At 40.1% G+C, this 16,456-nt stretch overlaps 1 protein-coding gene across 1 annotated transcript in view; it reads left to right on the top strand.

The window, feature by feature from the left end:
- Positions 1 to 16,456, top strand: part of FBN2 (fibrillin 2) — a gene marked incomplete at both ends in the record, with an annotated part of 188,032 nt that overhangs the window by 72,545 nt on the left and 99,031 nt on the right. The window contains 3 exons of the mRNA XM_080919750.1: positions 5,634 to 5,759; positions 14,833 to 14,985; positions 15,980 to 16,192. Of these exons, the coding sequence (XP_080775876.1) occupies positions 5,634 to 5,759; positions 14,833 to 14,985; positions 15,980 to 16,192 (492 nt within the window). The remainder of the gene's footprint in view (positions 1 to 5,633; positions 5,760 to 14,832; positions 14,986 to 15,979; positions 16,193 to 16,456) is intronic.

The raw sequence follows: 16,456 nt of genomic DNA, 5'->3' as shown, positions 1-16,456 counted from the left end.
AAGTAGGAAAAGGCAAGCATGAATTTTCCATTTGCAATTCATTTTATCACACCAACACCCCATATTCTGACATAAAAAAAGATCAACTGATTGTAAGTCACATCCAAGTTCACCAATTTACCTACTATACACTAGCATGCATTAAGAAATAGAAATTTAATATGTAACAAAATAATTACATTTGAAAAAACTTGCAGATTGTACATACTATATGCAGACCAGTGGCACTGGTGGGATGCCACTATTCTAGCAGTATTTTATAAACAAAATTGCTTATTTTATTTGCACTTAATTTTCTGGAGCAGGTTCTGGTGGGGAAGCTTTTAAAAATGCTGTGTTACATCTCTGTTACAGTGTTCTTAGGAGTTGGTGCTATCTGAAGTCATTCAACTCTCTAAGTTAGCGCCATATCCTGCTAGGAGTAGGACCTATAAGAACATGAGGCTCTGTGGCTTGTCAATCATAAAGCAATCTGATGGTCCTCTTTAGACCTGGTTTCCTTTCTGAAAGCCACGCGTTCAGATTCATCAACTCCCCATACACTCTAAAGTTCCTCTTACTTCATCCCTGCTTCCTGGGCTCTCTCTTGATCTCTGTCCTCTTACATCCTGGCCTCTTCTTTCTGGACTTCCATCATTTTTCTCCATGAATTTTCCTTTAGGTGTTGATGGTTCACACAGCCTCTTCTTTAAATTCTTCTGTTTCTCCATTTTTTAACTCCCATCCACTGTTACTCCTAATACGAGCTGTATACTTTATCAATCGTAAAAGTACAAACTCAAAACTTCTCCCCCGGCTGAATTCCAAACCGAGAATTTGAGTGTGTCATTCATTAGTCTGCTTCCCTCACACCAGGCTCTCCTTCGGTTTGGCTCCCCATTCCCGTGTCCTATTCTCTCTTAACCATGCTGTACCATCTATCTGTCAATCAATGTCTAACATGTCTCTATGACAAAGTCCTGTTGTTTTGTCCTGTTTCTTGAGTTGTTTTCTTCTTCCTCAAGCCTAGCTTCTAGCATTCTGCAATGTTGTTCCTTCATGTAACAGTCTTTTTTTATCTAAAATCTTTCTTAGAAAGCAGACTGATCCCTCCAGATTAAGAGCCAAAGCTCTACAGGGGGGTGCTCTGGCATTTGGCACATGTCTTTCTAATTATGCAATTTTCCCCAAAGTTTCCCAGCCATCTGAGCTCACCCAAGTCCCACTCGTCAACAGTTACAGTGTTTCAGAACAACCCACACTACACCCTTCTACTTCCTGTTATGTATCAGTCTAAACTTAGTTGTGCTGAGGACTCCAGGCTTAGGCTGATGAAGACACTTCTCAGACTAAGGAATTATTCAGATATTGCCCATGAGATAATTCGAGATATTAGGATGAAAGGAAAGATTTATAGGGGCTTTCTTGGAGAGTTATTCTTCCTCTTAAGAGAGCAGAGACCCTGGAGAGAGTTTTACTGGATGGCCTAGTCAAATGCCCAGCTACGCTTGCTGTAGCCCTCTTGACCCCAGTAGGGAAAGCAGATGGAAGATACAATCAGAGAACAGAGAGGCTGTCACCAGAGGTTAAGGTCTATAACCAACTGTCCGAGCTTCGCTATTTTCCAAAACTTGCCCAGGAAACAGAATTTGGTGAAGGAAAATGGGCTATTACCAGTTGAGCCAAGCCAGGGGAAGAATCTAGTTTTTCTCTGTACTGTGCTTGTATCAAAACACAGAGCCTTAGAAGTCACAGTAAAGTAACACAAGGAGCAGACTGTTTGGACAGCTGGGCGTGTGACAGTTTGATCTGTTTTTGGTGGAGTGCAGGGGAAAGATCATCGTGACCCTATCCATTCTCAGCATGTCATCTTGATTCTCCTCTATTTGTACAAGGTTAGTATGGTGATAGAACAGCAGCCCAGGTGTCTTGTGACCCCAACAGGAGACACTGACCTAACCAATCCTGAGGTCTATGTTACCTGGATTTTCAGCCATGATGCTGTTGAATCTCTGGCTTATGTTTAGATCAGTCTTTCTGAGATTGGAAAAGCAAAGCTCCCAACTCGCTTTAAAAGTTCAAAATGTTCAAGATATGAGAGAAGTGTAATAGATGTGCAGAAATGGTTTCACTCTTTCCCTTGAATGGACCTGCCACCTTCAAACACACTTGCTTATACAAACATCAGTGTGTGATGTTCATTGTTATAGGCCTCCTTCCAAATTATAATTCTGATTATAATATAGAGTCCTGAAGCAATGACATAAATGAACTAAGTTCATGCAGCCCACTGATCACAACTGTTAATGCTAAATTTTATTAGATAAACATATACTAGGAATTCTTATACTCAAATGTATAATGTCTGAACCGTTCTGGTTCTGTGGTTGGTTGGTTGATTGCTTGATTGTCTTGTTTTCGCCTATCCTTATAATTCTTAAAATTTGGGGAGTAATTTGCTTAAAATAGGTTTTTGAAAATCATCTTCTTTTTACAGAACCCTCAGCCTCATAACAGAATATTTGCAGCATGAATTTATTTTGAACCCTATCTTTTAAGGTTTTTATCTCATTTTAAACACACATTATTTTTGATAATGAATATTTTAACAAAAAAAATCCCTCAAAATTGAATGCTGTAGGAAGCTGGTTAGTTTGTATTAAGTTAGCAAAAAATTAAAGTCAACTGGAAAGATGATATTTTTTTTGAGGAATTGCAACCATCAGATTGGCCCATGGGCAAATCTGCAGGGCATTTTCTTAATTGACAGATGTGAGAATTCAGCCCACTGTGAGTGGTGCTATCCTTGGGCAGGTATTTTAGATGGTAGAAAAAGGCACACTGAGTAAGCCATGAGGAGAAAACCAGTAACAGTATTCCTCTTTATGGACTAAGTGTGTTATGACCAAGTTTGAGTCGCCAACTATACACTGATAATACACTAAGGCCTGAAAAGCGTTTCTGCTCGGAGTCATCCAACCAAGATCAAGTACAGATTGAGTTCCTCTACTTCTTGTTACCCGGGTCTTCTGTCTCCTGTCAGTTTGCTGTGTGAGTCTGAATCCTTGCCTGTATCTGTACCTGTTCCAGTCCATGTGTCTGTCTATTGGATCTGGTGTGAGGTCTAGCAAGAGCTCCAGTCTCTTAGAATATAAGAGATATTTTTGTAATGTTGCTTCGGTTCCAGTCTCCAGGTTCCTCCTGTCTGGCCTGCCTCTGTGACAGAACATCCGTGACTGTAAGAAGAAACAGTTTCTTTCCTTAGTTTCTGGCCAGTGTTTTATCACAACAGAAATATTGTATTTGTCCATATCCCAAAATTTCCTCCCCTCAAATGTCCAACATCTTTTGATTTTGGGGTTTGGACAAAACAGTCCTTTATTTAGGAAATACCTGTAAATGAAAGTTAGTGTTCGGACAAAGGACACGAGATGAGATCTTCTAATTCCTTTAGCCTTAAACTACACAGACTTTGAATTGTTGGTATGTTTGACAGTGAAGACAACATAGATGGAGGGTTTGGCCTACCCTTTGTGCTGTCTGCTTTACATCACACTATTCTCCGTTTTGCCTCCCTTGGGGAGAGGGTGATTTATCACAGTACTTGTTGATTGCAGTCTATCTGCTCCTTCTTCGTCTTCCTGCCCCTCTCTGTTGTCTGAATGCACGGAGCAGGAAGATGGCAGCGCAGGATACAGCAGGTCTGAACTTGCACAGATGTTTTCATTTTGCTGGATGAAGGCTGTTGGGAGGGCCATTACCACATTACACATTTGCTCCTCATTTGTACAAGTGATTCACGTTAGGATTCTGATCCCTCAGGGGATTTGGTAGGTGTGGATTTGTGTCCCTGTCCTTCTATAGCTATCGGATCTCAGATGAAGAGAGTGTTTTACATGACATCTGAACGTTAGCCTTGTTTTTGAAGAACACATGGAAGAGATAGCAAAAGCCATGGTTGCTTCTTGTCACTACCAATTAGCCTGGCGATTTGTCAGTATAAACAGGTAAAAGGTAAATGAGTGGACCCACAGAAGGATACCGAAAGGAGACAGCCAAATTTATGTGCTATTCTTTAAAACTTTGACTTCTTTGTTTCTAATAGTTTACATTTCATAGTTTTAATTACTTTGTGATCAAGAATTCCATACTCGTACATGATGTCTCTGATCAAATGTTTGCACACCCTCCCCTCCAGTTCTTGCTCTTCATCCCCATTTCTCCCCCAGTTGCTGTATTTAAGCCCACTGAGTTCACATTGTAGTGCCTGTACGTTCGTGGCTGTAAGGACTTTTAATTCAGGAGTAGCTGTTCAAGGATCAAATTCCTAAGAAAACTGTCTCTCCTTTCTCTGGCCAGTAGCTAGCTCCTCAACTAATGGTAGGCTTGAAGGTCCACCTTCCTTCTCCACACATGGATTGTGGCTAGCTTCGTCTTGTACACATTGTCATGGGCCCTGGAAGTTCATGTGTACTACCATGCTCAGAACATACTGTTTCACTCTGGAAGTTCACCATGCTTTACAATCTTTCTGTCCTTGCAGTGATCCCTGAGGCTTGGGGGGTGGAGAGTAATTATGGAGCTTAACCATTTTCCCTTGCATTTATAATTAAAATGCAATTATTTCCCCTGTCTTTTTAAATTGAGACATTCTAAAAGAATGTATACAACACAAGAGGACAAGAACATAAAAGAAACACAACGTTCCCATTTACTTTGATTTTCAGTAATTATGTTTATGACTTTTATAATTGCTTCCTCTATTCACTGCTCTTTACTACATCAGTTCCTTTGCAAACAATGCCAACAATTGGGTCTCCCTGGCTGGGTTTCTCACAGTGGCTCATTTCCTTTTGTAAAAGGGATTAATGTTCAGCTTCCAGTGTGCCTAATTGAGGTTTTGTTTGACTTTCCACCTCTCTCCACTCAAGGGATTAAAAGAGAAGTACAGGAAAGCTTATAGAAATGCTCAGGTTTCCCCTCTTTGGGGACAATTTAAGAAAAAGCAGACTTTTGTTCCTGTGAAAGGAAACAGTCCATTCCCAGAATTAAATCTAGTAGATAAGCACAGGGAACTTCAGTGGGAAAAGTGGGCCCTTCCCAGTGCCTCTCGGGTTTTTCCTTTGCCATAGTTCTATATTGTTTCAAATTGAAGTTATTCCCAGAATGTCAAATATACCCACATTCATGTGCACCTACCAAAAGCACATCCCATAGCCAAATAGGAAAAAAAAAATAATAATCCGATACCATTTGTTGGTCCCAATGATTATTGTAAAAATTAGCTATATGTTTGTATTTAATTACTCCATATTTAAGAGGTAATTGTATATGTGTTTTCTGAGGGGGCCTGGTAGGATAATTCCCTCGTTGATGTAGAATAAAAACTAAAACTTTGACATCTTTACTTATTTGCAATTTAAGTTGCATTTGAGCAGAAAGGGCCATATAGAGGTTTGCTTTAGTTGGCCTTGTTTTGCTGCCCTGAGAGGTTGCTCTCAACTTGGTTCCCATAGATATGTGCAAGAAATTCCTTAGGGCCTGAAAAAAGACTATCTTCAGGGTTATATGATCCAGCCAATCAACCATGAGAGCTCTCAGTTTAAAATCCCTTTGTTTAATGAAGGCTTTCTCAATTATCTTCCCTTGATTAGACATCGATGAGTGCAGCGTGGCTCCTGGAGTCTGTGAGGTGGGCGACTGTTCCAACACCGTGGGAAGCTATTTCTGTCTCTGTCCACGTGGCTTCGTAACCTCAACAGATGGCTCGCGGTGCATTGGTAAGGCTTGTTTTGAGGGTACAGTATTTGGCTTCTTTATAATGACAGAACAGCCCAAACAGGTATGAGGGTGGTGATTATTATTAAACCATTGGGAGAGTGGAAGAAAGGGCTGCTCTAAGGCCTCAATGGTATTTAGCATCACAGACGGATTGATAGACCAGATACTGTTCATAAAGTCTTTGCTCTCAGCAGCCATCTGGCTCAGTTTTATGTTGTCAAGATCATTTTTTGGAAGAAAGACAGACTTGCTCAAGATGTAATTGTTACCCAGCGTTGCAGGCACAGAATACCAGAGAGATGTAAAGTCTGTTGGAGAGCTAGAGTATAGTAATTTAAGGTTCTTCTGTTGCTATGAATCATGAACTCAGACAACATCTATTTACTTAAATCTTATTCTGATTAAAAAAAAATACTTATTACAAAGAAGGAATCAGCACCCCTAATTTTGTGTTTCAAATCTATTCAAATTAAAGCCAAATAAACACGATCTGCTCTGTCTAGAGAGATGGAGCTCTGTACTTTACAGACATAATGTAGGTTATCCACCAGGCAGCATACCTTAGGCTTCTGTCTGTGAGGCCAGAGATAACGAAATGCCCTTTGAGGTAATATCATGGTAGAGTTAGCTACCATTACACTTCTTCCCTTGAGCACTCGGCCTGGTTAGTTCCGAAGCTGATCTGACACAGTTTTGGATAGCTGCACAAAGATGGAGAAATATGTACGGCGTCTACAGCAGCACTCAAGACTTATGTGTGATGAATTAGAGAAAGTAATCTAGTGCCCATAGAGTTTCATGGTCCAGTGAAGGGAACAAGTGGGATACAAAGCTCTCACTCAGTCTGGAAGTTAGAGTATCAGTAGCTCCCTGAGGGAATCTGTGGATCAAGTGAACCAGTTCATGAGCTGAAAGTATAAAGCTAAAGCGATAAACTGAAAATCTCATACCAGCAATCAGTGGCTTGTGACTGGAACCCATTTGATAAATGCACTTATCTATTAGGTGCTAAACTAGCCAAGGCCTTCCATCAGTAAGAATGAGAGGTGTACGTGTACCCATCAGAGAGCCATGTTGTCTTCACAAGTTATAAGGAACAGGACAGGCATGTCAGTGACAGGAGGAAGAGTAGTAGGGAGAGTGACAGTCATGGCTTTCACTTTCAAATTGTTCCATTAGGCCACTAGTTCCAGGCAAACTAGTGGTCTTTGTCTATCTCCAGTATAGAAAGTACAACAGTCACACTATGATCTCTGTTATTAAGAGAAAATAGAAAAGGCTAATACATCTACAATTCACCACAAGGCTTATGAATGATAGATATTTTTCTTATTTGTTTTACCACTGAGTTAAAATTTTGTTTCTCCAACTTGCAGACCATATGAAGCCCAAGAATAACAAAGGCCAAATAGTGAAAGCCTCAGTCCTTCTTAGGAAAAAAAAAAATAAGTGTATAGCACCCTCTCAGAGTATGGTACACCTAGACCTTAAATCATTAATAATCCAAGAGCTAGGAATATAGCCTTGTGACAATTTTTGGTATTCAAAGATCATTAAGTTTAATCTATACACACCACGAAAATTCTGTTTCCATGTTACATTCTGTTCTACATGTACTTTATGCTTATGGTAACTAGTGGGATTTCAATTCATGCTATCAAACCTCTAAAAGAATTGCCAAAATGCTTTAAAAATCGGTACATGTATCTCTCTTCTTTAAATAAAGTTGTAAGAAAAAAAAAAGAATGGATGTTCTAAAAGAATATAGGCCTTTGTTATATTTAGAGTGTTGTTTATGGTAAATGGCAGCTTCCATGAATCATCAAATATTAAAGAGGTATAATTTACAGACAAAAAGAAAGAAAGAAACCTAAGACAGAAATACATGCTAACTCATATATAATGAAAATTTTAGTTAGAAGCTATTATGCTGCTAAGTGTTGATATGAAAAATCTGGATTTTTTCATTCACTATTCATTTACTTGCTATTCATGCTATATATTGATATTAATTTATTTTTATATTGCCCAAAAGTTTATTATATTGTTTAATACTTTATTATATTTATACATTATATTGTTTATAGTCACTTAAACAATATCAGATATGTAAATATACAATTATTATAGTTCTATTTCAAAAAAAATTTTTTTCTCCCAATATCTTAGTTAAGGTGTTATTTCTGCGAACAGACACCATGACCAAGGCAACTCTTATAAAGACAACATTTAACTGGAGCTGTCTTACAGGTTCAGAGGTTCAGTCCATTATCATCAAAGTAACAACATGGAAGCATCCAGGCAGGCATGATGTAGGGGAAGATGCTGAGAGTTCTATATCTTCATCTGAAAGCTATTAGCTGACATTGACTTCCAGGAAGCTAGGAAGACCATACACACAGTGATACACCTACTCCAACAGGGCCATATCTCCTCCTAATGCCACTCCCTGGGCCAATCATATACGACCCATCACACCCAACTCTTTACTGGGACCCAGGGCCTTTAATAATCATTGTCTCCAACCTTACATATCTCTGTTTGCTAAATGTGGTAGCACTGTCTTATCTGCCTACAAATTCTCTGCCTGGATTATTATGGTTTATCCTTTTCATACTTATCAAAGCTCATTCATTTTTTGAGCCTCAAATTGGGACTTATTTTTAAAGCTACCCTTACCTAATCTCAATTGTCCTCTTGGACAAAATGGTTGAGTCCCTCCTACACTATCCACATAGCTACACTATCCCATAGCTCAGGGTCTATTGCCCTCTCCTGAGTACTTGGGCTTTCCCAACCAGCCAGACTTTGAGGCTCGTGCCTTAATCAGCCTCATGAATCTTAGACTTCATGTTACATGTCACATGCATTTCCTGCTGAGCGGATACATTTGAACAAATGGAAAAACCGCCAGAGGAGTGAATGAGGTGTTATCGAATATAGGAGTCCCATTTGGTTAATGACAACTTTGTGTCCTTTGGCCTGCTGATAGACACAATGATACAGGGTTCAGTTGGGGTCCTGCATATCCCATACATTGACTCCTGAGGCTGAGTCCTGGGCCTCCAACAACCCCCTTCATTTCAAAGGAAGCATCCTTGGGGCCAGAGGGAGAGCATCCTAAAATAGGAAAGCAGAAAATGACTCCCAGGAATTAGAAAGTCAGTGCTAAAATTAATTAATTTTTAAGATATCCATGTTATACTTTTAATAAGTATGTGTTTGCGCGTGTGAGAAGAAAAAACAAATGCAGCATTCTAATGTGTAAGAAGTCACTGGGTCTTAAAAATCAAAGTGTTTATTTTCTTGGATTGAATTTACTGATGATAGAATCATATATCGTGAATATATGACTACCACTCTGTTGTTTGTTTTGTAAGCACACAGTGAGCATGCAAATGACACTGATCTGGACAACCTCAGCATTCTCTTTAGCATGAAACGACACACTATTTGAAGTTTGTCCTGAGAGCCAGTGTCTCTGGCTTGCTTCCTTGTCCTATTTCTTCCTATGAAATCATAAGAAAATCAGCAAAGTTAGTACGCTGAGTCTAAACCACTTTATAAAATGTCAGTGAGCCCGATCTTTTCACTCTTGTGGACAAGAGTTTCATGGGGCAGGGGCATTTGGCCTTCAAATAACAGAGCCTTCCTGTTTCATTTGATGCTAAATTAGGAAGACAAATCCTAACTTAATTTTACCTAGTGTGTTACTCAAATTTTCAAAAAGAAAAGTCCAGGAAAAATAATCTTTAACCTAGAAACTAACATATGCCACATTTAAAAGGAGTTGAAGTGTCACTAATAGTCTTTTCTTTAAAAGCATTTTAATAGCATTATTAACGAGCCTTATGTCATTTTGGAATTTGCTCCCCTTGGGCATCATTAATACCTAATCTCCACATTTAATACAGGCCCGGAAGAATGACTGGCATGGGCAGTCATGAGTGATGAATATTTAAGCCACAAAGAGCAAGTCGGATGCAGGCAGACAGGCTGACTCTAGGTGCTCACAGAGCTAGCAGAAGCCCTCAGCAGGAACAGGCGACTGCCAGCCAGAGGCAGAACAAGGTTTAGAAAAGTGACTGAACATTTAGAAATTCTTGCAGGAAGCAATGTCACGAAATTCTGATTGCTTTGCCTGCAGCTTTTCATGTCTCACTGCACAGCCTCACCTGAAAAAGTCTGAGGTTACAAACCCAAAAGTATAATGTGAATTGTGTGTACTTGGGGGGTGTGGTGCGTGTGTGTGTGTGTGTGTGTGTGTGTGTGTGTGTGTGTGTGTGTGTGTGTAAATTTGAGAGAGGAAGTTACTCACTACTAAATACTTTTTCAATGTAATGTGTATCATTAAGCAAAGCAAAACAGAAGGCTAAGCCTGCCAAGATGTCCCAACAGTAAAATACCATACACACCTCTTGACCTGTGTTTGATCTCCCAGGAAACATAAAGGTGGAAGGAGAGAACCAACTCCACACAGGTGTCTTTGACCTCCACATGTGCAGAATAATAGCTAATGTTAAGAGTTCAGTGCAGGCTGATGCTGAATACATGAGTGTCCATCAAGAGCTCAAAGCAGGATGAGGCATGAAAACAAATGGGCAAGCAGTAGTGTGGGGTGGAGCCTGTCCGTCAAAGCAGAAGACGACCATTCAGTGACCTAGTCCGATGGCAGTGGTATGCCCGTCAAGTATCAGAGAGTTGGTAATTGTGTGTATAATGTGCAGGGGGAGTCTGTGTTATGTCCGGTGCCAATTCCTGCTACATTTGTGAGAACACACTTGGGAAAGGACCTGAAATACCTTACTATGTGTGTTTATGAAAGCTAGCTGGATAGTCAAGAACAAACAGTGTGGTAAATAGCCCACGATCCTGTAAAGGAAGACCGATGGTTTTAGAGTACTCATTTTTAATACTAGTAATTACTAATATTCTTTTCAAGTTGGACCTCTTTTTAATATCAAAATCTTTTTCACATTCCTTTTACCACACGATAGTGAAGTGATGTGTGAAATAAAACACACAATTAAATGTCTGCTTAGCCTGCAGATGTGTTTTTGAATGAAGCCCTTCTTTCGTACACCCATTGGCATGTCTGTCACCGTGAAGCAGAACTGTTTGTATGTGTGTGTGTGTGGGGTGGGGTGACATGAATCATTTCCTCTCTGATACTCATGGCAAATGCAGTTTTTCAACTTGCAGTCTCCGGGCAGAAGACTAAAGGGTGGGGACATAGAGAATGCCTTCCTGATAAACTTGTGATCTTGTCCTTTACATCTTATATGCTTGGCCTCATTCCAGAAGGAATGCTGGGCCTGAACTCATGCAGTGTGTTGAAGTGGGTAGAGTTTTCGTGGTTTCTGCTATTGGTAGCCAGTTTCATTGCATTCATTCTGAGAAGTTTCTGGAGTTTGTTGCTGGCAGAGAAAATGCTTAGCTTTTTGTTAGATCTGCTGTGCACATTTGGAAAGGAATGAGCTGTCCAGTTTGTGGCCGGTAGACTCTAGATATGCCTAAGAGATGAAACTCAATGGTTTGGCATTCCGGTTTCTCCTCACCTACAGAATTAACTCCACTGTTGCTGTCACTTACTGAAAGGGCTGTTACCATTCTACTATGGGGCTAGATTTATTTAAAGCTCTTGCCATGGACATAAGTATCATTTAATATAGTTTGGATTTGTCCTTTCTTCTCCTACTTTGGATTTCCTGTGGATTTATTAGGTCTGAACTTGATTTATGACACTGCTAGAAATTTCTGGAAGGTTCTTATCTGTAGAACCTTGCCTGTTTTTCTGTCTATGCCTTCTTCCAGCCTCCTCTTTCGTTCTCTTTGAAGTTCCTGGGACTCCTCTGAGAGATTTCTGTGTTGTCCTCTGCTTGGGTTGGCTTTGTCTAGTTACATGGTGGATCTTTACCTGAGAAACTGTATTTCTTTGAAAAATTTTTCAAAGCAGAAGCTGGTGTGAGTTGCAGTGTGGAAGCTGTTTAAACGGCAACAGCCTATGGTTATAATATCCCGAGGCAGCTCCTCCCTTCTCCATGCTGAGGCCGCAGAGATGGGCGTTCTCCCCTGTGCTCAGTAGGTTGTTCACGCTCTCAGGTCACTGTTCTTTGAGGGAGCTCATAGATATATTGTGGGGGAAAGGATTCGAACTCTCTGTTTTGTATGCTTTGGGCCTTGTGAAAGTGTAACAGAGGCTCGGCCTATCTCTACTCTCTCAGAAGCTGAAAAGTGAACCAACCCAGTTATACACATTATTCCCAAATCTGTCTCCCTCCCCACCCCTTTATCTTGTTTTTCATGCCAAGCAGAGTGCTGTTTATCCATACATTGTCATTAAGAGGAATGTTCCCAGTAGATAATCTACTACCTGGTTGGCAAAACAACAACAACAAACCCATTTTATTTTATTTTATTTTTTCCACCAGCTCTAATCTGTGAGTAAGAAGTAAGTCTAGGTCTCTTGACTCAAGGCTGTGATTTTGATTTTGTTTTCAAACATGCCACAGCCTCCTTAATGCAGAAGTCTTGGCAGATTTCACATTGTCATTCTATCCTGTAGCACTGGTTGTATGTTATAGCTTGGGGGATTATTCTGAAGAGCTCAGGGCTTTCTTATCTTAATTTGCATCTTGTTCCTGAAAAGCAGAGCAATCAAGTAGAGCTAAGAATATGATCCTTTGGCTCCCAGAATGAATGTTTTGAAATGTGTTCCCATGACTCACTTTACAATAGAAATCGAACTGGGAAACTACTCACCTCTACAAACTATTCAAACTCATCTCCAAAGAGTTTTAGTGTCTCCCATGGCTTGAAGTGTGATGCATGGGACCAGTTCTGTGCAGTGTGTTCAAGCAAGCTGCATGTCTATTGTAAGTGAGAGGATTCATTCCACATTGTCTTGGCTATCTGCAAGACAGCTCGTCTGTTTCCTGCTGGGTTGGAAGCAATCTGAGAATGCTAGAGACCACTTGGGAAAATAATGTATTTATGTTAGACTGTGTAATTAGAGCCAGGAATGTCAGCTGTCTCTATTACTGAAATTACTTAAAATATTTTTAATTTAATTAAAAAGTATTTTATTTACACCGATTTCTATTTCTCTTTCCACCTACTCCACGCTCTTATCATGGTGATGATCTCTTTTAATTTAATTAATATTGTTAAATACATGTGTGTCTGCCCATGTGAGTATACATATGTGCATATGTGCATGCATGCGTGCGTGCGTGTGTGTAACTTAGTTCATTTATTGTTGCTTGTCTTTACTTGTGTTTAGGACTAGCCACTCAGGTCAGTAATAACTATCAGGAAGCTTGTCCCTGGAGGAAACTGACTGATTTCTCTCTGTTGGCATCACTGTATGAGTGAGGCTCCTGAGTATTGTTCTGTATCTTCTTATGATCACGGAGAAACTGTCTTTCCAGATAACCAGGCCTGTGGCATATACCCATAATCTGAGCACTTCAGAGGCTAAGAAAAGATAGTTTCAAGTTGGAAGCTGCCGTGTGCTCCAGAGTAAGCTTGTGGACTGCCCCGGCTATCTGTCACAATCCAGCAGGCTTTTTGTTTGCTTATTTGTTTGACAAAGGATCTTGATCGAGTTTCACTTGCACAGAGCGAACTGGACATAACTTTTTCATTTGTTAAGAGAAAGGTGGTTGTATATCAAGTTTGCTGGTGATTTGGGTTTTTTATTCCTGTGTGATTCGGAATTGAGAGCCTTTTGTTACCATTACAAAGTTCCTTCCTGTGTTTTCTGCCGTTCAGATTCTTTCTCAGTTTAGTTGACAGGGTGCACTCTATCAGACTCAAATCTGATCATGTTAACTTTCTACCCGAAATCCTTCAGATATTGTATCAAGGCTTTACCACAACAGTATTGCCAAACTCAGAGATGCTCCCAGGTCATCAGCTTGCTTCACCTTGTACCTGACTCCCTTAGCTACCCCGAGTCCTTACAGAATATGTCATCCAGCCTTACAGTTTTAGATTGTGCGTACGCGCCGACAACTCCTAGATACACATACTTGTCTTGAGTATTCCCCTGGGCTCCAAGCTCATTTATTCAACATCCTAAATGCATTATGGATTACAGAGGATCCTTGCCTGGCATCCTCTCAGTCCACTTTTTCCTACCTGATGCCATCTGAGCAGTCCAAGTTGAAACTCAGGAAATTTCCAACACTCTTTCTCTAACAGCCAGCATCTAAGTGATTTCCCATTAGCCTGTCTTCTAATGTGTCTGTCAAGTGCTCTTTATGACAGCATCCTTGCTACTGCTCTCATCAAAGCCGTTGCTCTTCTGAACGTCTCCTGTGTCTTCTTATTGCTCTTCTGTCTCTCCTTACACCAGTCATGAGCCTGCAAATGTCAGCTACTAGCTTTTGTCTAATGGAAACCATCCACAAACCCTCACAACATTAAATTTCAATCCTAATGACCTTAGGGCTCCTATGATAGCAGCCTTCTTCTTAAGTCAAATGGAACCCTCTGTCTACAACACATTCTCTCCTTCCCTTGCAAATGCTTTTGTAGTTATCAGGGTTTGGGTGTACAGTCAGACATCAGTGTATCAGGCAGCTTCTAACTGATCTTTAAATCAGCATCTTCTTTAGACATTGTTACAAAGCAAATAGCTATATAGATCTCCAAGGCAGACCTCAGGACATATGTGGGCCACAACCCTACCCTGTCTCCCAGTCTCGTTTCAAAAAGTATTTTGATCAAGCTCAAATAGGATTGTAGAGACCAGTGTTAGGTTGTCACTCTTCCTTGAGTGCCAGACCTGTTTGGTTTGTCCACTGAAGCTTGCCTCAGATTTCCATGCCTTTCACTTTCATAGCCAAGGAAGAGGACATAGAATCACTAATCAAAGGAACCTTTGCCGAACACAGGAATAACGCAATGATCAGATGTGTGAGAACTGAGGGGCAAAGAAATGAACTGGTATAAAAAAGATTAATTCAGTAGGATTCATCTCTCCTCTATTTGCCCAACATTGGAAATGATAGCTGTGAGACCTGGAGGTAATTCTGCTGTGTTTTCTGTTTTCCTTTACATCTTCAGATCAGAGAACTGGCACATGCTTCTCCGGGCTGGTGAATGGCCGCTGTGCTCAAGAGCTGCCAGGCAGAATGGCAAAAGCTCAGTGCTGCTGTGAGCCCGGCCGTTGCTGGAGCATTGGGACCATTCCTGAGGCCTGTCCAGTCAGAGGCTCTGGTAAGTGGCAGGCCACTGTCTCCTTGGCACCAAAAACGTTTAAAAAGTCAATGACTATGATACACTTTACCCTTCTACTTGGAGGCAGGTCATTTGCTTATTTTGGATGACCACCAACTTATAGTGAGCCAGTCTTTTAGAATAGTTTTTTCCCCTTTTTCACAAGCTTGAGAATTAATTTCTCTCATATCCTATGAGTTATAAATAAGTTTGTATTGAGAAAATCTGCTTAGAATGAAAGAAGTTTCTGTGGCTATATATAGCATGGATAGTACAGTTTGATTAGAGTTTCTGAAACAAATACCTTGATGTTTTTGTTATCTTTGTTATGGGAAAAAGTGAGATGCATTCTTTGTTCTCTCAAAACTATGAAGCCATAATATACGACCAAGTTTGATCTCTAATATGCTGCCCTAATTCCATGAATAATTAGGAAAATAAGGTAGTTGCTTCTTTTTACTTAGTTTTTTAATACTTAATACAACTAAAGAAAGATTTGAAGGATACTTGAATGCATTCTATTACAACAAGTCATTTTAGGACATTATTCTAAACGTATATTAATATCTAGCTGCTTAAAATGAATAAAACAGACATAGAATTCAGGTAGACATAATACTGATGAGAATTCAAGTAAAACCAAACGTGTAGAATAAGTTCCCCAAAGCTTTTCACCTGCTCAAGTAAATTTCTTGCATCCACAGTTATGTCTGGAATTTTATGAGTTATACTTAGAGTGTAAAGTAAAAAGGTTCATACAAAGGACTCTCTGTTTTTGTAATTTGGTTCAGATAATGAGGACCATAAGTTTTAAATATTTCTGAAATACCTATACCTTGTTCTTGTTACTATACAGCCCTGAAAATATTTAATAATATAATGACCTCCATATTCATACTGTAGAGAACAAGTAAACTAAAAATGATCCCTGACAGCTACTTCTGTGATGCAACAAGAACTCGATTTGTGTTTAACCAAACTCTTTCTCTTACAGAAGAGTATCGTAGACTGTGCCTGGATGGCCTGCCAATGGGTGGCATTCCAGGGAGCTCAGTTTCTAGGCCTGGAGGCACTGGGGGCAATGGTAATGGCTATGGCCCAGGAGGAACAGGCTTCCTCCCAATTCCTGGAGGCAATGGCTTTTCTCCTGGTGTTGGAGGAGCTGGAGTAGGAGCTGGGGGACAGGGACCCATCATCACGGGACTAAGTAAGTGATGACATTTCCTGTAGATTCTTGATTTCTCAGCCTTAAGTGATATTAGCTAACACTTGAGTGTGTGTGTGTGTCTAAAATATACCAATATTAATTTAAGAAATTGTGATAGGAAAGCATTTTATCTATTCTTTACACTTTTTGATAAATTAGAACAAAAGTCTGCATGACCTAGGCTCTTTCAGAACACAAATGCAAGTCCAAGAATCTCCGATCTAGATGACATCACTGGAGACCATGTTTGGGGTCTTGGTGGAG

This window comes from Micromys minutus (assembly GCF_963924665.1).
Source record: "Micromys minutus genome assembly, chromosome: 8".
In the NCBI taxonomy this organism is placed as follows: domain Eukaryota; kingdom Metazoa; phylum Chordata; class Mammalia; order Rodentia; family Muridae; genus Micromys; species Micromys minutus.
The sequence above is the reverse complement of the archived record's forward strand: the minus strand, read 5'-3'. Positions and strand labels throughout refer to the sequence as shown.